The sequence below is a fragment of the Plectropomus leopardus genome, chromosome 3, assembly GCF_026936395.1.
Source record: "Plectropomus leopardus strain MGB_pleo_1.0 chromosome 3, ASM2693639v1, whole genome shotgun sequence".
Lineage (NCBI taxonomy): Eukaryota > Metazoa > Chordata > Actinopteri > Perciformes > Serranidae > Plectropomus > Plectropomus leopardus.
Window position 1 is genome coordinate 8,408,747 of NC_142178.1, and position 23,064 is coordinate 8,431,810.

The window sequence follows — 23,064 nt, forward strand, 5'->3', positions numbered from 1 at the left end:
GATCTTATGCACCATGACAAACAGCTGAAGGAATGACATATTGCAGCTGTATCAGCAGACCAACATGTCTGACATTACATGTCTCTGTCTTAGACTTAGGCTGTGTGAGAGATTTCAAACAGAACTTCACCACATGCTGGGTTTCTGTGTTTGCTGCTGGTAATAAGACATTACAGAGAAAGAGCAACACCCCCTGGTTAGTTTGTGGAAGTGCAAGTGTATCTATATGATGCTGATGATGGTTGCCATGACGAAACAATGATGCTCTCATCTCTATGTTGTTGACAAAACAAACAAACAAACAAAAAACACAGTGACATTTAGTGGAAGTTAAGCTGGAGTTCAGCTTGCTTATTAGTTGCAAGAGGCATCACTTGCTTTTGTTTTTTATTTTTGTTTTTATTTTTATATAAAGTCTCAAATTAAGGGATTTAGGTTGCTCCTGTAAATGTGGCTGAGTCAATATGTGCTTTCTTTTGTATATCAACAATTGGTAAAACCTTTGAAAGGGTGTACTGGCATTATTATGCTCTTATATAACCATGATGCCATTGGCATAAAATCTCACATTTCAAAATGACAACAATAATATTGTTTATTTCTGGAACAATATATTGTCCAACCAAAGTAGTTATTGTGACAGGCCTGATTGTAACACTAAAAGTAAGAATATACTGCTTGAAAAGATGAATAAAATAATAAAATAAGAACAATGCTGTTTTTTGTTTGTTTGTTTGTTTCCATGTCTTTTACTTGAATGACCTTTAGACTCAGTCTTTATGACATCATGTAGCCTATGTAAATAACATTTAATACCTTAAAACGTTTTTATATTATATTTGTTTTAAAACAAGTCAGCTGGAAACATTAACAAGCTTGAGACGGTTATCAATAACTCATAAAGCTGAGGTTAGCTCTACAGTTTTCAAAATGTGCCAACGATGCGCACAAAAGCAGCTTCTCATATCTGGCTGAAATCATCCAAACAATGTTTTGTTTTATTTCTGTTGTCTCAAACTCTGTCTTTCACCTAAAATCACCTCCCTTGTTGTAATTTGGCACCATGCTCCCTCTCTGTTTTCTTCACCCTTTTGTCCGTCTCCATTTCACTTCACCTTTTCTTTCTTTCACCCATTGATCCTGTCGTCTCTTTTCTCTCTCCTGCCTAACCTCTTTATCTCCCGTTCTTCTGCACTTTCCTCTTCCTCTTATCTCTTTCCTCTTCCTCTCCTCACCTCCTCTGCCCTTTTCTCACTCTCGTCCTTCTCCTTCCATTAGCAGCAGTAGCAGGAGGAGGCACGACAGCGAGGAGGGCGACAGCCACCGGAGGCACAAACACAAGAAGAGCAAGAGGAGCAAGGAGGGCAAAGAGGCCAGCGAGGACATCAGCGCAGACCAAGAGAACCAGGAGGCCATGGAGTAGTGATGGCCACCTCCTGTGTGTCTGTCTCCGCTCCTGTCTGTCCCTCCGTGTCTCCCAGCAACATGAGAAAGAAGGAGAGGGAGAAGATGAACGCAATAATGTCTTTGTTTGTTTGTTTGTTGTCCTGTATGAAGACATCTATAGACAGCTGTCAGATAATACGTTGTTTTTTTTACTTTTATTATACCCTCTTAAACACCAAAGTCACACAATAACACCAACAAATTAACTGATCGAGACAGCAGTAGACCAGCAGCTCCTGTGTTCACAATGTTAAATCACTTTTTCACAAACATGTCTAGCTTTGAGGAGAGCAGTACAATGGCTACATTTTCCCATTTGACATTGAGGTAAAGAGGTGAAAATACCCTCAGCATAGCATAGAATTAAAATAATCTCGATTTCTTTAGGTGTATTTTCTTTTGTAGCTGGATAAAATGTGTTTCGTTGCCAGCCCCCATCCACAGCAGTGGATTGAAAGCCTCTGTGTTGTACTCCAGCCTGCTTCTTCAAACAGGGGGCGTGCTGACTGACATGTACTGTTTGTAATATACTGTCCATGGTTAAGTATCCCATACAACCCCATTTGAAAGAAAAAAACTGAATTATCCCTTTGAGTAAGAATAAGACTTTAAAAAGAATGTTTAATAAATGTAATATATGGGTTTCTGATAGGCCTGTTTTATTCCTATTCTGTAAAGCTTTCATCTGGAAAGCACTGTGTTTAAGCTTGAAAACTGATATATAATAAAAAACTAAAAAAATAAATAAATAAAAATAACATAAATAATAACAGTTATTATTATTATTATTATTATTATTATTATTATTATTATTATTATTATTATTATTATTATAGTTGTTATAATTAAAACAACTGGAGGAATAAAGAGATATACTGTATGTGTCTTTTTAGCCTTTCTACGAGTGCAGATCCGATTTTACTGCGCACGTGTTGATTTATAATCGATCCATGGTTGTACCACAATTAACTATTTCAGGCAATTCGACGACGTCACTTACGTAACATAACGTCACACACGTCATACATGTCACGTGACATAAGTCACTACCGTAGCGTTGATCACATAGTTTTGCACCAATGACTTTAGATTAAACGTGGACAACGAGCAGCGGGCTGCCGGCTCAAAGTCCGGAGTTTGTGATGAACAATGATGCTGTGTTGCTGGGTCTTCTCTCTCTGGGACTCTGTGCTCCTCTGAGCAGCTGTGACAGGCTGTGACAGGCTGGTGAAACCCACAGCTGTCAGCCATGACGACGTAAGTGCACGTCTGCTTTAGTTTGCATCTAAAATACCTATGTTTACTTGCAGCCCATTTTCTTGTCACCATTAGAAAGAGCTTCTCTGGTTTGATCTGATTCAATTCAAGATATATATTCGTGCTGCATGAACAAGCTCCACAGTCATTATAAAAACATGGGAAGTATGTAAAAACAGGAATCTAATAACTAGCCATCACTGAAAGGTACAGAAACTAATTTAGTGTGTCAGTGTTGCTGTCTCTGTTGTCTTAAAGAGACAGTTCACCCCAAAATCAAAACTACATATTTTCCCTCTCACCTGTAGTGCTTTTTATCAGTCTAGATTGTTTTAGTGTGTGTTGCCCAGTGTTGGAGACATCAGCCGTGGAGACATCTGCCTTCTTTGAATATGATGGAATTAAATGGCACTCGGCTTGTGGCACTCAAAGCGGCAATAAATAAATAAAATAAAATAAAACAAATGAAAAATTCAACAACAATGTCCGCTTGCCTTGTTGTGAGCAGTTTCATGTAGGAACTATTTACTTTCTAACCAGCTACATCAACCAACTGCACAGACGAAAGCGTGCATCTACGCGTGGACGAGAGACTGTAATCATTAATGACGTCCTCATGAGCTGTAACTTTAGCCAGTTCAGTTGTGCTCTGTGAGCTAGCAGTACATGCACAATGTCTTCAGCTCGGTGATATGGTTGGTGGGTGGATTTCAGTAGAAAGAAAATAGTTCCTACATGATACTGCTCACAACATGGTGTGAGTAAGTGGCTCACAATTTCTGGAACTTTTTGACCCGTGTTGGACTATGGTGATCTGTTGTACATGCACGCCTCTGCTTAGTGTCTCCGTACGGTTGCTCCAGCTTACCATGTGTCGTTGACGCTCATTACAAATTGTACATCTCTGACATCGAGAGCTGTACTCTGGGGTAGTATGTCCTGCTCTGGTGATCCGTAGGCTCTGACATTGGCACACCTTTATATATAAGGAAATTCGTGTTTTGTTGTTTTTAACCTGCAGAAAAGTACCACACAGTACTCATTGCATTCTCAGGACCTCTTTATGCTCTATGTCCCAAACGCTCAGACATAAACTGGGAAAAAGGCTTGTGGGTATTCTGTACCCTCAGCCTGGGATTTGTTGCAGAATGACTTGAAACTCAAGGAAAACTCAGATGTTTTTAGCCTGCCTGTTTGTACAACTGACTCCCAGAAAGTTTTCTATTGACTTATAGATGGTTCTCTTTTAATGCAAATTTTAGTACTTGTGAATTGTTTTTTTTTTCTGTCTTTGTGTCTCTGTCTGTGTCTCTGAAACAATGTTGTGTTTTCACTGCGGACTGTCTTGGGAAAGTCTCCCTTAAAAAAGAAACCCTTAATTGCAAAGGGACCAACCTGGTTAAATAATGGTTAATTTTTTTTTTATTAAAAAAGATAGCACAAAGAGCTGCATGCTATGTGGTATTGATCCAATTGATTTTCCCCAAGTATGTTACTTACTACAAAATAAGGAAGGGACAAACTACGGGTAAAGGAATGGGAGGGAAAGATAAAGCTAATTTGTTCTTTAAATCTAATAAGTTGTGCAGAAAAAAAAGTGTATATTCAAATGTAATTCTGCTCCATTTTTTTAAATAGGTGACTTTAAGTTCTATCAAAGTCATTTTCTGGTAGGATATCTACTTTTAATTTTACTTTGTTAACCACTGTTTTTCACAGTGACTGAAAAAATACTGCCTATACTGGTGTATTAGGTGGCTTTCATTAACATAAAAGCTACAACTGAAACAAGCAAAATTTGTAAATGTGTTGACAGAATGAAGACACAAGAGTATAAAACCTTTTTGTACAGATTTTAAGTGCTGATGAGTGTCCGATCAGAGAGAGGGTATCAGAGGAAAGCATTAGCATACATATTGTAGGCTGTGTAACAGCCTTGTGATCGGATCAAGATTCCACCGATGCCCCAACAGGTCAAAGTCTCCCCTCTCTCTTTCCCCTCGGCTGTTTGCTTTGGTTACATCAGCACACAGAAAAGTGAATATATGTATCCAGAAGGGAGGCTTGATATGAGGTTTGTGGCGGGCAGTGAAAATATACGCCTAGAGAGAAAAGTTGAGCGGGGGAAGACGACACTGGGAGGCGCAGGCTGGAAAGCTTGAGAGAAACGACATAAGAACCATCTACAGGATGAAGAAGTGCGCTGCTGTTGTTGTGTTGCTGAGTCTTTTCTCACTGGGACTCTCTGCTCCTCTGAACAACTGTGACAGTCTGGTAAAACCCATACCTCTGGGCCATGAAGACGTAAGTGCTTTCTGCTTTAATTTGCATCTTAACTATCTATTTTTAAATTCAACCCTTTATTTTTTTTTGTCTGTAATAAAAAAAAGAACCTCTCTGATTTGATACAATTTAATGATACATTTTCATACTATATAATGTAGCGTTTTAAATAAGGGAAATTTTACCTAATTAGCAATTAATTAAAATGATTAATTAATTAATTAATCAATACCAAAATACGTAACTATAACTCATAATGCAAAATTATGACTCAGACACGTGAATTGCTATAAAGATGAAGTGGAGTAATGGGACTCAACTTTGGCTATCAGGAACAATAAGTTTACATTAAAAATTAGAGTTTAAAAACCTGGGAGCACCACCCATTAAAATAGTAAGGTTGATAGCCCATTTTGCCTTATAAATTAATCTAGTCTCATAATTTGAAGTTTGCTACAGAGTTCTCTTTTCCAGGAGTACAGGGACCTGGCATTATACACACACACACATCACAAGATCAAGTGTCTTTATAAATGAAAAGTTTATTAAACAAGTCACCCAAAAGAGCCAAAAGACCCCAGAAGATCAAAGTCCTTCGACTTCTCTGGGGTTATAACTCCTGTGAAAAAAAGAGCTTGACTGTCAAAGCAGGAAAAATACACTCCTCCCTTTTCTCACTTCTACTGTTTTAACTGTCTAGATCTAATTTCCTCCTAAAGTGCTGATAAAGTTCACTACAGGCCTTCAAATCTTCAATATTTGAAAAAATGATGCTCTCCTCTGCTGATCGATACCAAACACTTATGAGAAAACCAAATAATTATTTGGCAGATCATTAACTAAGGAAAACAATATTAATCACGTTTAACAAACATAACAAATATGTGTGAAAATGAGAAAGTGTTATACCACGGTGTCAAAACACTGATATAATTAAAGGTTGTTAAAGATCCTATTTGAGTAAAGGTATACAAGTACTACAAAGTACAAAAGTACAAAGTATGAAAGTACTTAATATGACCAAAGGTCGATTAACAAAACCTATAATTAGTAAATCACAAATTGCATGATTATAAAACAATATAGCATCTGCACACAACAGTGTAAAGGAAGGATAATTAAGATACAGAGAGAGGAGATGCATATCAAAATGCAAGTCTGAACTAAGCGTCTTTCCATTCAATGTGTAGCATGCTGTTGGCAGGGGGTTACGAAAGGTCACACCCTCACACACACACACACACACACACACACACACACACACACACACACACACACACACACACACACACACACACACACACACACACACACACACACACACACACACACAGGCACAGCTTGCGTTTGTGAGTTTGGCCTCAAAATCTGCAAGTAAGCAAAGTTCCAGTTCTGTAGGTATGAAATCTCTACACAACATTTCAAAGTACGTTTTACTTTGAATACAAAAATCAGTTTGTGGTCCTCTCTGACAGTCTGGAGATGTGTGGATGTGTGTCACATGTTAATTGTGCAACAAAGACATAAATTGTCGATTTCTATAATGTAGGGATCTCCTGATGTCTCCTTGAGTCTTTGCAGGAGCTCAGTTGACAGCTCCCTGCCACAAATGAGTCGTAAGTTAACTCAAACTGTCGGTCGGGCAGTAAAATCTGTCGTAATTTAGTTCTGCTTACAGGAGTCGTAAGTTCAACAAGGCAGTTAGGTCCATTAGCTGACCCTGAGGGTCATCTAAGGAATCTCCAAAAGAAGTTTCAGTTTTGGGTAGGTATTTGAATATCTTCTTATCAAGAGTTGTCCTCATCATCCACTACAATAAAACAACCTTGATTGTCTTAAACATCAAACAAATATACTTCTCAGAAATCCTCTACAAACCCTTAAGAGGTCCCGGCCCCTGAAGGTTGAGGAACGCTAATAGTCTGTCCTCTGTTTGTGTGCTCCAGATATTGGGAAAATGGCTGTACATTGGGGGGAGCTCTGACCTGCCAGGTAGCCGCTCCCTTGGCCGTCTGCTCAACAGTGTCTGGGTGGACATCACTGCAACCTCCCAGAGCAACATCCTCAATATCATCCAGGCTCAGAGCACGTAAGTCCCCACTCACACTATCACACCGCAGAGCTGACAGCTACATGTTTCTGCTGTTCAGGGGAAACTGATGATCGGCAAACCTTAACTACATTTATACAGGTTGTGGTCATTGATATTTTACCTGATAGAATGACCTACTCACCATTTTATTACATTGATACAGGTTGAGGTCTATACTCATATATATTTGTACCTGATAGAATGAGCTACTCTACATTTAATTACATTTATACGGGAAGAAGTCCAATCTGAAAGATATTTGTACCTGACGAAATGACCTTCTCCACCTATCAGAATGACCTACTCCCCATTTAAAGACATTTTCATAGGTTTTGGTCTAATAGATATCTGTACCTATCAGAATGACCTGCTCCCCATTTAAGAGCCTCACAGGTTTCAGTTAATGTGTTTTTACAAGCCAGTTTCCCTGCTGCTCTAAGTGTTTATGAGCTTCTATGGATTTGCAGCTTTTAAATGTATGCTTTAAACATTTATTACAATGTACAAGTATGTGAGTGGAGGTAGCGCATCAAGGTCTGTGGTCCCATAGTTTGATCATTGTAGCAGGTAGCAAAGCATGACCCTCACAGAGATTGTGCCCCCATCTAAAATATTTAACATGGTGTGACCATAACTTCACATTTTCTACTAATCTCTAGAGATAATCAAGCAGCAACCTCTAAGGCAGAAAAATAAAGCCAACGCAGAAGTGCCAAAAACTGCAATTCATCAAAGAGCCACTGGAGGCTGGCTACAAAACAGAGTCAGTCCCTATAGACAACCATGTTAAAATAGCCAACTGCACAGCAGAAATAAATATCTTTACAGCTTGGTACAAAAAACGGTTTTGGTATCTATGGTTAGTTTTGACATTCATGAGAGCTGCACAGGAGGTTCATATTTTTGTAACTCACCTGTTTACATTTTATTAGGACCCAAAGTTATGCATATTTGAGGGCAGGCAGCTGTCTGCCTCCTGATTGCTGCAGTCTGAGAGTGAAATTTGCAGCAGCCTTTCATCCAAATATGCTCACTTCTAGCTCAAAAAAACAAAAAACAAAAAACAAAATGGCGACTGCCCAAATGCTAAACTTGAAGTTTCAAAATAGCAGTCCACAAACCGGTGGGTTATGTCCCTATAGCTATGTCTTGTACACAGTTTATGGGGATGATATACAGTATCTAACCCTGCAAGACATTTTTGGTCACTTGGGGGCAGTGTAAACAAGCTGTAACCTTGACATAGTGTCAGCCAATAAAGTTATTGCAAACTTAGCAAACGGTTCATTATTTACACATCTAATCGATATGGTGCAGCATTCATGTGGAGTCATGATTCTGGCCAGCTGGTAAATGCGGTAAAACGCAGTACAGTTGTGGGTCTTCCAAACATAAAAAGCAGAAGGACACTAATCGCAAGAAACGCTGCAGAGTGGTTAATACTTTGTGAGTTCATCACTACTTGTTCACTACTCACAACTTGATAAACCCTCTTTTTACTGTGTTCTTTGCAGATATGGCAAATGCTCCAGCTTAATGTACAATGTGACCTTTGAAAACAGCACGATAATAATTGGTGAGTGAAGAAGAGTCACAGTGTATTAGAGATCCTTTAAAGTGGCAACCTGCAATCACACACTCGCATCATTTCCCACCATATCCCATTTGTGTGTGTGTGTGTGTGTGTGTGTGTGTGTGTGTGTGTGTGTGTGTGTGTGTGTGTGTGTGTATTTTTTACAGAGCAACCTTTTTACCTCAAAGAAGTCTACCTGAAGACCGACTGCTCTGACTGTCTGGTTGTCTATGAGGACATTGTCTCCGGCGAGGAATCGTTCACAACTCTTATGCTTTTTAGTAAGAAATACTCACTTAGCAGTCGTAAAACACTGAATTAACCCTTATGTTACACAGCAAAGCAAATAACGAGTTTTCTGATGAAATGTCTCCAATTTTTCTTATTCATTTCCAGGCAGGAGACAGAGTGTCTCACCTGCTGATGTTGAGATGTTCAAGAAACAAGCAGAATGTCTCCGGATGCCATCGCCCATAATGATGGACACAAGCAACGGTGAGAATTTAACTTATTTACAATACCGCCACATACTGCGTCTGCATAATGCCATACAGAGCTGTTTCTTTTAAGACTTTTTAATGTGCATGTACACAGAACTCTGCCCAGCTGACAGCTCGCCTGCAGAGGGGATCGGCTTCTTCAGCTTCTTCTTAGAAGCCAAGGCAGCACATCGAGTTGCAAGAATCCTGGATTCTTTTGTTGACATGTTTATGAACTAATTCATATTAAGTGTTACCATTTGTATTAGAAAGCATGGATTTTTTCCCCCTGATGCACGTTATAAATAAAGAAAATGTTATAAAAATACGATGGACAAACTTCCTTGTTTTCTTATTATGTGACAGCCTCTCTGCTAGGTTCCTCTTCCTCTGTTCGGTTCCTCAGCTTTTGTTCTTTGCTGTCTGACTGCAGAGCAGCAGACTTGATGAGTCCAAATAGCATCATGAGATACACCTGTGCCCTGTGTGCCACATGCATATAAAAGCAGCAGCAATCAGTTTTTGGCTGGCAGATGTCTCCATTCCTTTGCTTTTGCAGCATAACATCTCTACAGCAAATGTTCACTCATCCACTCCCTACACTACTGAGTCTACAGATCTCTCCTACCTATTTATGCATTTTTTTCAAACTTATTTTGATTATTTTTTGTTTAAACAAATCATTTTGTTGGTTATTTTTTAATTTCTCTCTCTTTTTAGCCAACCTAAGAGCAAAGTCGTAACAAACGGGGGCTCGTCTGAAGCGCAAACTCAACATTCTGGTAAGATGAAGTCTATTCTTTGTGGTGATTTGGTTTGATTTGTTGTGGTTGTTACCTCATGTGACAAGCTTGTCTTTTTTGGCCTTGGTAATGATTCAGGTAATTTGGAGTACCACACGTTTTCGTTGCTTTTCTTATAGCTTCTGTACGTGGAGTTTGTAATTTGTGTAGTGGTTTAAATGGAAGTGCTCTCTGGTCCGTGGGGACCACATGTCCAGAGTTTCTAATTTTAGAAGGCTGTTGTAGAAAATGCTAAAGGGAGACACCTTTGGACGAGTATGTTCTGTTGAGTAGGTATTGTCTGTGTTCTATTTGGATTTTGAATAGGAGTGTCTGTTTTTGTAGTGCAGGTAAGTATATGCTGTCCATTGCACATTTTAACTTTATCGGAGCTTACTCCCTGGTTAGGCTGTAGAGCGGGCTCACTTTGGAATTTGTTTGGGGGTTTATTAATGTGGTGGCAAACGTTGCTGGAGCAGTTGTCTTGGGAACACATCTGATGTGGGTTGCCAGCTGCAGGTTGCTTCACTGGGTTAGCTGGTTTTAGCGCATAAATACCCACCACAAGGAGCTACTTGAAGACTAGGGAGGAGTTCAGCTAGGTCTTGGCTGGGCAGTTAGAGGGAATTGCTCTGAATTTGTTTAAATGTGCATGTGACCGTGTGCACACTCCTGTGCTAATGTGTAATGGTGATTTTCACCACGGGCAACAGTGTGTTTTGCTCTTGTGGTTGGAGAATGGCAGAAAATGATTTTTTCCTGAAATCCCCTCCTGGGGTTTTGTTGGGGCTTTGTTCACAGGGTGACCATGAGCACTGGGCTCATGGTATTGGTTACATGGGCATGGCAGCAAGTTTCGTGCAAGACCAATGTTGTTGGGAAGTGGGGAATTGCTGTCAAACTGTTGGTTTGCCGCAGCCAGTTAGAATTAATAACAATAGCAAGCACAAGCAGACAGGATAGATGCTGCTATCAAGCTGTTCTAATTGACATTTCTACTTCATATCACCTGGCATTGTAATGTTTTGCTTCATTCCTGAAATATCGGGCAAAATAAAAGTCCAAGCATTGCTAGTTATCAGTGTGGATTTAAGATGACTCTTGATTCAGGCGGACATGTTGGAGTCTAGTGATTGGTTAGGGTAAATCAAATCCTGTCACTGAGAGCCTGACCTGGGCATTGCAAATTGACTCAATGGTGAGTAGAGCAAGGCAGAGACTGTTTTACCTTAGATGCTTGAGGAAATTGTGGGTATCCCTTCAAATACTGGAAAATTTCTACTCCTGCACCAGCGAGTGTCCTGACTAGGAACATCACTAAAACTTTACCAAACAAGACCGCAAAGAGTATTTTGTTCAGCTGAACATACTGTAGGTGCTGCTCTACCCTGCATAAAGGATGGTCACACAACAATTGGCACTAAGGCCAAGACAATCGTTGAAAATTCCAACCACCCCAATAACTGCTTTTTCTCCCCGCTGAGATTGGGTCATACCAGGCCAACACTAACAGACTCAGGAAGAGCTTCTACCCTTAAATGAAGACCCTTACCAAATTATTATATTGTACAACAATACAATGGTACTTTTGTCTCGAGGATAAAAGGGTAATGCCTGCACACTTACTCCATGCCGCACAAGTCTATTCAAGACAGCATTTTGATTCTACTTGGATTTTCATCAGGTCAAAGTAGTCCAAGGTCCAAGTGTGTCAGAACATTGTCTTGAATAGACTTTGTGGCATGAAGAAAAGTGTGCAGGTGTTTCCCTTTTTTCCTCATGCTTGCTACTTTTTAAATTTTTTTTATTACAGTCTCGCACTGATGTGATGTGTGTTATTACCCTCTTTTAACCTTAGTTTCTGCACATTTTGGGGTTATTGTAGGAAGGGCACCGGACATTTACACTTTTGACAATTTTCCAATTTTGGAACGTGGATTTGGCTGTTTATACGAAAACCAATAAAACTTTGTCCACCTGTTATCCAGATTTCAACACATGTAAACAGTTCATGAGTCCACATGGAATAGTCCTTAAATACGGTAGTTGTAGCTTGAAGCAGTCACAATATACTTCAAGCTACCATCACTGCAATACGCAAAGGCACACATTTAGGATCTTTGTGAAAGTAGAGCCACGATGAAGTTTATTCATGTTGCTGTAGCCGTGCTCAGTCTTCTGTCCCTTGGGCAGTCGGCTCCCGTGGACAGCTGTGAGAGTCTGCTCAAACGGATTGAAATCAGGGGAAGAGATCAGGTAAGACACCATCTCATCTCATTCATCACCTTACTCTTGCTTTGCGAATGCAAGATCTTTTGTTGTGTTTATTTTTTTTTTTTTTAAACAAAGACAAAACGTAAAACCTCTTGTCAGCTTATGTAACTGAGGGGGACACCGTCTGTTTCAGCTGCTTGGCAGGTGGACACTCTTAGCAGAAACCTCAAACCTGCCGGGATCCAAATTGCTGACAAACATGTTCGTGGAGACCAGTTGGATCAAAGTCACCGCTGCTGAAGAGAGTGACGCCGTCACACTTTTTCAATCTCAAAAAGTGTAATTTCACATCTGAGTTTTATTTGGGTTATTTTGGAAGTTTCCAAGTCTTGCATGGATTGTCTAGTGGTGTAAAACATTCATGTCTGTAATTTCACTTTTTCTTCATATGACAGTTTTGGCCGCTGCTACTCTCTCACAACCAAGATGACTGTGGCTAACAGCACTCTGTCTATGGGTGAGTATTGTTGATATAACATGCTGTGCAAACATATCGACTGGTCATGTGCCTGCAAAAACAAATTTAGACTTTGTATCCAACATTGCAACAGCATTTTGATTTAAAATGTGTTTATGAATGTACTCAGAGAAACCTTATCCTGCCTCTGAGGTCCTGCTGAATACTGGCTGCCCTGACTGCCTCGTTGTTTACACAAATTACACCATCGAAGAAAAAACATACAGCGCTCTCCAACTCCTGAGTAAGACTTGACATACACACTGAAATTAATGTAATAATAATAATAATGATAATGATAATAATAATAATAATAATAATAATAATAATAATAATAATAATGATAATAATAGTAATGATGATAATTATAATAATAATTTCAGCAATCACTCCATTTAGAAATGTGAATTTTTTTGCAGAGAGGAACTCAATATTGCGGCACCACATTATTGCAAGGTTAATAAAAAAAACAAGACCAAGAGTGAGCAGCCATGCTAGTGTCTCTGTAATGCTGTAGATACAGCAACACTTTATATTATATAAATTATTTTTTTTCATAATATTAATAAAATAAAAATCTAGCACATCTTCTTAGGTCTTAGTTATTTGTTATTTGCATATGCATTGTCAGTTATTTGACTGACAATGCATATGCACAGTAGTATAACTCCTTGACATACACTTGTTTTGTTTTTCAGCCAGGAGAAACAAGACGACTCCTGCTGAGCTGGACGAGTATAAAAAGCAGGCAGAGTGTCTGAATTTACCAGCACCTGCAGTCCTGGACGCAGTAAAAGGTAAGAACTTTAACACATGTAATCCGGCTGCAAGGCTTTTAAGCAAGGGTTATGTTGTTTTTCGGCAGCACATCCCCTGAGGTTGTAAATATGCTCAGTTAATACTTTCTCAGAATTAAATGTTTAATTGTTTAACAGCTAATCATTAAGCTAAATTCTTATTCTACGCCTTTATTCTGTTCAGTAGCCACCATGGTCAGTTAGGCATTCATGAAATTCTCTGTTCCCTGGAGTAAAAGAAAATAATTTCCAAATGTCTGCCTCACAGGTTTTTGCCCAGATGAGTCTACCTCCCAACAAACAGAATCCATTGATATAACCAGTGTCATGGAACACATGAGCTCTGATATTTTTAGAATAATTGACCAAATTACTGACACTGAAGGTGGAAAGCAGATGCTAACCGATATTGTCACCAGCAGCTTTTCAGATTTAGACTACTAACATGTAATGTTCTATAAAGTCACAGTATGCTTGCATAATAAAGAGACCATGCTGTCTAAAGGGCCCTCTGCCAATAAAAATAATGAATACAAAGTATGACTGTTGTTGTTCTGTATTTTACTTTTTTTTTTTTTTTTAAAGAGTATTTGTCACCAAACTAATTTCAATTTCTTTGTTTTTCTGTATTGTAATTAACATGTAGAATCTATATTTTTATTATATTGGGAATTGCAATCCCAGCTCCCCAAAACAGTCCCCTGATCAACTTGTTTAATTCATCAACAGGAAACTATTAAAGGTTCAATGTTTGGGACTTGATTGGATATTTTGGCAGAAATCGAATATAATGTGAGTATGTTGGGTTTTTGTAAGTGAATTATAACCTGAAACTGAAAAAAAAACCAACGTTTTTTTGTTACCTTACAATGAGCCTATATAAAGAGTTTATATCTAAATAGGGGACAGGTCCTCGTTCATAAAGTCAACCATGGTGGACCGCCCTGTTTCTATAGTTGCCCAGAATGGACAAACTAAACATTGGCTTGAGATGGGGCCACTTGTGTTCTTGTGTTTTTGTGTGCCCCTTTGCCACGAGCAGCATCTTTAAAACACAGGAACTGCTTTATTCAGTGTTTTTACCACTTAAAATCGACGGGTACATTTGTTCTTGGAGAGAGAGAGCCAAAAATGGATAATAGACGGATTGATTATTAAAAAAAAAAAGGAAAAATCTATGTTGAGATTTGTTGACCATAGCCTTTAATAATACCTAGACAACAGACCGAAGATGGAGCCCATCTCCTGGTAAAGTTTTCTGGTTTTACTTTAGCACTGATGAATATGTGCAGTAGTGTTTCTCCTGCTGGCCCTGCCTGCTCATAGACTTTACATTTTTGAGACGTCACAGATCTTTTAACCTTTTGAAACCTGAGCACATATGTTGATTTCTGTCAAAAACATGGAAAGATAGCAATGAGCATCTTAAATAAGAATTGACCCCAAAATTATACGATGATAGAAGAAAATTACCAGAAATGAGCAGACAAAAGAACAATTGGTAATATTACCCCCCAAATTGCTAAAGTTTTTTCCTGTAACTCAATTTTAGATATATAATTATTATAAATAAAGAAAAATCTATATATTTTTAAACATTTTTCCCTGATAATTTTATATATTTTTAAAATATTTTTTCTATTTTTCTTTTAATCTAATTTTCAGGTCATTTCTTCTTAACTTTTGCTCATTTTTTTAAATTTGTGGGACATGTCATTCCATGAAAATTGCCTTTATTTCCATGTTTTTGAAAACAACACAATTTACTCATATTTGAAAGGTTTAAATGCTTGTGAAAGGTGTCTGGATGTAGCACAAGAAAACTGATGTTGATCCAGGTTTCAAAGGGTTAACCACTTTTTATCATCTTTACAAAAGTACAAAGTTTTACAAATCTAAAAACACCATGGTTTAAAAAATTTAAAATTAGAAAGATTCATAATTGACCTTCTTTGCATTTCGAGGTGTCCTGTCAACTGTTTTACAGATGTGTGTTTTTATTGTGGTGGTCTTTACTGCACTGCTATGGAGAACAAAAAATGACATAAGTTTAAATAAATAAATGTAGAAATAAATAAATAAAGGTAGAAATAAAAGAATAAATATATGTATAAATAAATAAATGTAAAAATACAGAAATAGCCTTTTTTATTACCAAAATGCCCTTGATTTTTCATTTATTCGTGTATTTAATTATTAATTTATACATTTATTTATTTATTTGTACTTATTTGTGTCATTTTTTGTTCTCCATACACTGCAACAAGTGGCCACTGGGAAAAAAAAATAGCTGCAAAGATGAGTGGCTTTCCCGGGAGCCTTGTTTTGGAAGTGACACCAATAACATCTGAGTGGCATCATTGAGTGCTGATATATGAAATAATGAAATATCTCAGTACTTGCACTTGAAAAAGATGTACGTCTTTAATGCAGGACTTTCATAGAACTTTTATTTACATTGCAGTTACCACACACTTATTTACTGATAAATAAATGTCACTGTTCAGATGTTAGAGGCTTAATTACATTCTTATGAGGAAAAGTCTGTAATATCCACAAACGTAATAAATCACAAATGTCATAAATAGCAGCAGCTTTAATCTTTTAATCCCACAATCTTAATAACTTTCCCACAAATGTAATAGCAGTTGCCTACTACAAATTTATTTCAAATGTCCCCAAAATAAATCTCTCGTACAGAAAAGACATTCAGAAAAGACATCTACACTATGTCCAGAAGACATTTGTATGATGTACAGAATAGACATCTAAACTTACTCCAGGAAAGACATCAATACTATGTCCTGAAGTTACATCTATGTGATGTCCTGAAAAGACACCTATACTATGTTCAGAAAAGACATCTATACGACATCCAGAAAAGACATCCATACGATATCCAGAAAAAACATCTATACCACAAACGTTTTTTGTTATTGTTTTTTTTTGCATTTTTGAGATACACTATTACTATGACTTTTTTGGCATTTGACTTGGCATTTTGATGATATACTATTTTATATTTACATTTCTGCTGATTATTATTACTTACAATAAATGAACATTTTTGTATTTTCATGATATACTATACTATTACTTTTTTTCCCTTTGTTTTAGGACTGTAATTTTTCTGTGGCATTTTGAGGACATTCTATACTATGACTTAAAAAAGTGTGGCATGTTATACTATGATGTTTTTGTGTATGCATATATAAGAAATATAATAATACCATGACTCTTTTTCTTCCAATTTAAAGAAATATACCATGACTTGTTTTCTTTTGATGACGTGATAGTCTGACATTTTTCCTGATTTTTATGACTTACTATAATATGACTTTTTAGAATTTTGATGAAATACTATACTATGACTTAATTGTATTATTATGACATAATACGCAGGATTTTTTTTCAATTACATATAATACTATGTATTTTTTTCTGTTTTAAAAGATATTATGACATTTTCCAGTATTTATGATATACTACACTATAACCATTTTTGCATTTCTACACTATTACGTTTTTGCTTTGTTTATAGCATAGCACACTGATTTTAGACTTGCCTTTTTTTTTTTTTTTTGCATTTTTACGATGACCTTACTATGACCTATTTTAAATATACTATACTGTTTTTTTGTGTGTATTTTTTAATACATACTATGACGTCATTGAAAAAAAAAGTGTAGTAGGTTGTCAAAAATCAACACACACTGTAGAATGGCATTTTCTGTCTTTTTTTTTTGACATGCTACATTGTTGTGTTTTTGGATGTTTTTTCAAAATCCTTTACGATGGCATATCTCTGCACACTATTTTATGCAATTTTCAGCTGTTTTGGGGACATGTCATTTTTTTTTTTTCAAACTTCTTTTTATTGGGGTTTTACACTTTCCAAAACATACAAAAATAAAATATAAATGCATGGTTTCATACATAAACATTTTGGGACAATAAAAACAAAAAAAGCAAAGTAATACTAATAATATTGTCATGTTACATCCATTTTTTTTTCCATTCAGTCATTTTCTCCTACATGGGTCTTTCTTGTTAAAATAATCCATGAAAGGTTGCCATATAGAGTAAAACATGTGTTCTTTCTCCTTTAATGAGTATCTTATTTTTTCTAACTCCAAGTATTGCATTACATCATTTAGTAAAGCTGCATGGGTTGGGGGTTTTCTCTGTTTCCAATTAAGCAATATCAATCGCCTTGCTAATAATGTTACAAACCGAATCATGTTATCTTGGTTAGTTGAGAGTCGTACATTAATAGGTTTCACTCCAAACAATGCTTGTACGGGATCAGGTAAGATCTGTTTCTGTGAAACCTCAGATAGAGTTTGGAATATCCTATTCCAATAATTAACAATTTGTGGGCACTTCCAGAACATATGTGCTAGAGAAGCTGGGTCTTGTCCACATCTCTCACAGGATGGACTTGGGGACATGTCATTTTATGAGATTTTTTGTCATACTATAGTATTACATTTTTGGTCTTTTTTTTTCAACATGCTATATCATGGTGTTGCCGGCTGTTTTTGCAACATTCTATGCTCTGGCGGATTTCAGCACCCGATTTTATACTGATTAGAGGTGTTTTCAGACGTTTTTGGGACATGTCATAATTTGACATTTTTTGACATACCATGCCTTACCTTTTCGATCATTTTTTCAACATGCTATATTATGGTGTTTTGGACAATTCTTGAATGTTTTAATGCTATGGCGTTTCTAAGCAAGTTATTTTATGCTGTTTTGAGGTGTTTTCAGCTGCTTTTGAGACAAGAAAAATTTTGACAATTTTTTGATACCATAGCCATGTTTTTTTCTTGTTACTTTTTCGAAACGCTATATTATAATGTTTTTGACTGTTTTTGCAACATTCTACGCTGTGGCGTGTCTCAGCACGCTATTTTATGCTGTTTCCAGCTGTTTTTGGGACATGTCAAATTTAGACTTTTTTGCCATGCTATAGCCTTGCTTCTTTGGTCATTTTTTCCACATGCTTTTTTATGGTGTTTTGGGCGGTTTTTGGAAACATTATGCTATGGCGTGTTTCAGCATGCCAATTTCTGCTGTTTTCAGGTGTTTTCAGCTGTTTTTGGGACATGTCAAATTTGGACTTTTTTGCCATACTATAGCCTTGCTTCTTCGGTCATTTTTTCGACATGCTGTATTATTGTGTCGTTGACCATATTTTCACTTTTTAACGCGATGGCATGTCTCAGCACGCTATTTTAAACTGTTTTGAGGTGTTTCCAGATGTTTTTAGGACTTGTCAAATTTGGACTTTTTTGCCATACTATAGCCTTGCTTCTTTGGTCATTTTTTCGACGTGCTGTATTATTACGTTTTTGGCAGTTTTTGTAAAACATTATGCTTTTGCATTAATTAGCATGCTATTTTCTGCTGCTTTGAGGTGTTTTCAGCTGTTTTTGGGACATGTCAAATTTTGAAATTTTTGCCATACTATAGCCTTGCTTAATTGGTCATTTTTTCGACGCGCTGTATTTTGGTGTTTTTGGCCATATTTGCACTTTTTAATGCTGTGGCGTATCTCAGCACGCTATTTTAAACTGTTTTGAGGTGTTTCCAGCTGTTTTTGGGACATGTCAAATTTGGACGTTTTTGGCAAACTATAGCCTTGCTTTTTCTGTCATTTTTTCGACATGCTGTATTATTGTGTCGTTGACCATATTTGCACTTTTTAACGCGATGGCGTGTCCCAGCACACTATTTTAAACTGTTTTGAGGTGTTTCCAGATGTTTTTAGGACTTGTCAAATTTTGACTTTTTTGCCATACTATAGCCTTGCTTCTTTGATAATTTTTTCGACATGCTTTTTATTACGTTTTTGGCAATTTTTGCAAAACATTATGCTATTGCATTAATTAGCATGCTATTTTCTGCTGTTTTGAGGTGTTTTCAGCTGTTTCTGGGACATGTCAAATTTTGACATTTTTGCCATACTATAGCCTTGCTTAATTGGTGATTTTTTTTTGACATGCTTTTTTATGGTGTTTTCAGTGGTCTTTGTAAAACATTATGCTATGGCGTGTTTCAGCATGCTAGTTTCTGCTGTTTTGAGGTGTTTTCAGCTGTTTTTGGGACCTGTGAAATTTTGACTTTTTTGCCATACTATAGCCTTGCTTCTTTGGTCATTTTTTCGACATGCTTTTTTATTACGTTTTTGGCAGTTCTTGCAAAACGTTATGCTATTGCATTAATTAGCATGCTATTTTCTGCTGTTTTGAGTTGTTTCCAGCTGTTTTTGGGACATGTCAAATTTTGACATTTTTGCCATACTATAGCCTTGCTTTTTCTGTCATTTTTTCGACATGCTGTATTATTGTGTCGGTGACCATATTTGCACTTTTTAACGCTATGGCGTGTCCCAGCACGCTATTTTGAACTGTTTTGAGGTGTTTCCAGATGTTTTTAGGACTTGTCAAATTTTGACTTTTTTGCCATACTATAGCCTTGCTTCTTTGGTCATTTTTTCGACGCACTGTATTTTGGTGTTTTTGGCCATATTTGCACTTTTTAATGCTGTGGCGTGTCTCAGCACGCTATTTTAAACTGTTTTGAGGTGTTTCCAGATGTTTTTAGGACTTGTCAAATTTTGACTTTTTTGCCATACTATAGCCTTGCTTCTTTGGTGATTTTTTCGACATGCTTTTTTATTACGTTTTTGGCAGTTTTTGCAAAACATTATGCTATTGCATTAATTAGCATGCTATTTTCTGCTGTTTTGAGGTGTTTTCAGCTGTTTTTGGGACATGTCAAATTTTGACATTTTTGCCATACTATAGCCTTGCTTAATTGGTGATTTTTTCGACATGCTTTTTTATGGTGTTTTCGGTGGTCTTTGCAAAACATTATGCTATGGTGTGTTTCAGCATGCTAGTTTCTGCTGTTTTGAGGTGTTTTCAGCTGTATTTGGGACTTGTCAAATTTTGACTTTTTTGCCATACTATAGCCTTGCTTCATTGGTCATTTTTTCGACATGCTGTATTATTGTGTCGTTGACCATATTTGCACTTTTTAACGCTATGGCGTGTCCCAGCACAATATTTTAAACTGTTTTGAGGTGTTTCCAGATGTTTTTAGGACTTGTCAAATTTTGACTTTTTTGCCATACTATAGCCTTGCTTCTTTGATCATTTTTTCGACATGCTTTTTTATTACGTTTTTGGCAGTTTTTGCAAAACATTATGCTATTGCATTAATTAGCATGCTATTTTCTGCTGTTTTGAGGTGTTTTCAGCTGTTTTTGGGACATGTCAAATTTTGACATTTTTGCCATACTATAGCCTTGCTTCATTGGTCATTTTTTCGACATGCTGTATTATTGTGTCGTTGACCATATTTGCACTTTTTAACGCTATGGCGTGTCCCAGCATGCTATTTTAAACTGTTTTGAGGTGTTTTCAGCTGTTTTTGGGACATGTCAAATTTTGACATTTTTGCCATACTATAGCCTTGCTTAATTGGTGATTTTTTCGACATGCTTTTTTATGGTGTTTTCGGTGGTCTTTGCAAAACATTATGCTATGATGTGTTTCAGCATGCTAGTTTCTGCTGTTTTGAGGTGTTTTCAGCTGTATTTGGGACTTGTCAAATTTTGACAATTTTGCCATACTATAGCCTTGCTTCATTGGTCATTTTTTCGACATGCTGTATTATTGTGTCGTTGACCATATTTGCACTTTTTAACGCTATGGCATGTCCCAGCATGCTATTTTAAACTGTTTTGAGGTGTTTTCAGCTGTTTTTGGGACATGTCAAATTTTGACATTTTTGCCATACTATAGCCTTGCTTAATTGGTGATTTTTTCGACATGCTTTTTTATGGTGTTTTCGGTGGTCTTTGCAAAACATTATGCTATGGTGTGTTTCAGCATGCTAGTTTCTGCTGTTTTGAGGTGTTTTCAGCTGTATTTGGGACTTGTCAAATTTTGACTTTTTTGCCATACTATAGCCTTGCCTCATTGGTCATTTTTTCGACGCGCTGTATTTTGGTGTTTTTGGCCATATTTGCACTTTTTAACACTATGGCGTGTCCCAGCACGCTATTTTAAACTGTTTTGAGGTGTTTCCAGATGTTTTTAGGACTTGTCAAATTTTGACTTTTTTGCCATACTATAGCCTTGCTTCTTTGATCATTTTTTCGACATGCTTTTTTATTACGTTTTTGGCAGTTTTTGCAAAACATTATGCTATTGCATTAATTAGCATGCTATTTTCTGCTGTTTTGAGGTGTTTTCAGCTGTTTTTGGGACATGTCAAATTTTGACATTTTTGCCATACTATAGCCTTGCTTCTTTGGTCATTTTTTCGACGTGCTGTATTATTGTGTCGGTGACCATATTTGCACTTTTTCACGCTATGGCATGTCTCAGCGTGCTATTTTAAACTGTTTTGAGGTGTTTTCAGCTGTTTTTGGGACATGTCAAATTTTGACATTTTTGCCATACTATAGCCTTGCTTAATTGGTGATTTTTTCGACATGCTTTTTTATGGTGTTTTCGGTGGTCTTTGCAAAACATTATGCTATGGTGTGTTTCAGCATGCTAGTTTCTGCTGTTTTGAGGTGTTTTCAGCTGTATTTGGGACTTGTCAAATTTTGACTTTTTTGCCATACTATAGCCTTGCTTCATTGGTCATTTTTTCGACGCGCTGTATTTTGGTGTTTTTGGCCATATTTGCACTTTTTAACACTATGGCGTGTCCCAGCACGCTATTTTAAACTGTTTTGAGGTGTTTCCAGATGTTTTTAGGACTTGTCAAATTTTGACTTTTTTGCCATACTATAGCCTTGCTTCATTGGTCATTTTTTCGACGCGCTGTATTTTGGTGTTTTTGGCCATATTTGCACTTTTTAACACTATGGCGTGTCCCAGCACGCTATTTTAAACTGTTTTGAGGTGTTTCCAGATGTTTTTAGGACTTGTCAAATTTTGACTTTTTTGCCATACTATAGCCTTGCTTCATTGGTCATTTTTTCGACGCGCTGTATTTTGGTGTTTTTGGCCATATTTGCACTTTTTAATGCTGTGGCGTGTCTCAGCACGCTATTTTAAACTGTTTTGAGGTGTTTCCAGCTGTTTTTGGGACATGTCAAATTTGGACTTTTTTGCCATACTATAGCCTTGCTTCATTGGTCATTTTTTCGACATGCTGTATTATTGTGTCGTTGACCATATTTTCACTTTTTAACGCTATGGCGTGACTCAGCACGCTATTTTAAACTGTTTTGAGGTGTTTTCAGCTGTTTTTGGGACATGTCAAATTTTGACTTTTTTGCCATACTATAGCCTTGCTTCTTTGATCATTTTTTCGACATGCTTTTTTATTACGTTTTTGGCAGTTTTTGCAAAACATTATGCTATTGCATTAATTAGCATGCTATTTTCTGCTGTTTTGAGGTGTTTTCAGCTGTTTTTGGGACATGTCAAATTTTGACATTTTTGCCATACTATAGCCTTGCTTCATTGGTCATTTTTTCGACATGCTGTATTATTGTGTCGTTGACCATATTTGCACTTTTTAACGCTATGGCATGTCCCAGCATGCTATTTTAAACTGTTTTGAGGTGTTTTCAGCTGTTTTTGGGACATG

At 37.0% G+C, this 23,064-nt stretch overlaps 2 protein-coding genes across 2 annotated transcripts; both read left to right on the forward strand.

The window, feature by feature from the left end:
* Positions 1-4,612: 4,612 nt before the first annotated feature.
* On the forward strand, positions 4,613-9,458 carry LOC148189897 (epididymal-specific lipocalin-6-like). Its single transcript, XM_088075491.1, has 6 exons — positions 4,613-5,007; positions 6,933-7,075; positions 8,593-8,654; positions 8,819-8,932; positions 9,048-9,146; positions 9,246-9,458. The coding sequence occupies exons 1-6, from the start codon at positions 4,894-4,896 to the stop codon at positions 9,368-9,370; spliced, it is 657 nt and encodes a 218-aa protein (XP_087931617.1). The 5' UTR covers positions 4,613-4,893; the 3' UTR covers positions 9,371-9,458.
* Positions 9,459-11,968: 2,510 nt separating this feature from the next.
* On the forward strand, positions 11,969-13,980 carry LOC121964086 (uncharacterized). The gene is made up of 6 exons (XM_088075490.1): positions 11,969-12,168; positions 12,320-12,465; positions 12,582-12,643; positions 12,774-12,887; positions 13,342-13,440; positions 13,709-13,980. Exons 1-6 carry the CDS (start codon positions 12,052-12,054, stop codon positions 13,882-13,884), a joined length of 714 nt encoding a protein of 237 aa, XP_087931616.1. The 5' UTR covers positions 11,969-12,051; the 3' UTR covers positions 13,885-13,980.
* The last annotated feature ends 9,084 nt before the right edge of the window (positions 13,981-23,064 follow it).

Excerpts from the sequence above, each read along its gene's own strand:
- LOC148189897 (XM_088075491.1), top strand. The coding sequence starts at position 4,894 with ATGAAGAAGTGCGCTGCTGTTGTTGTGTTGCTGAGTCTTTTCTCACTG. Across the intron at positions 8,655-8,818 it reads AAACAGCACGATAATAATTG|AGCAACCTTTTTACCTCAAA; the intron begins GTGAGTGAAGAA and ends TATTTTTTACAG. Across the intron at positions 8,933-9,047 it reads CACAACTCTTATGCTTTTTA|GCAGGAGACAGAGTGTCTCA; the intron begins GTAAGAAATACT and ends ATTCATTTCCAG.
- LOC121964086 (XM_088075490.1), top strand. The coding sequence starts at position 12,052 with ATGAAGTTTATTCATGTTGCTGTAGCCGTGCTCAGTCTTCTGTCCCTT. Across the intron at positions 12,169-12,319 it reads AAATCAGGGGAAGAGATCAG|CTGCTTGGCAGGTGGACACT; the intron begins GTAAGACACCAT and ends CGTCTGTTTCAG. Across the intron at positions 13,441-13,708 it reads AGTCCTGGACGCAGTAAAAG|GTTTTTGCCCAGATGAGTCT; the intron begins GTAAGAACTTTA and ends TCTGCCTCACAG.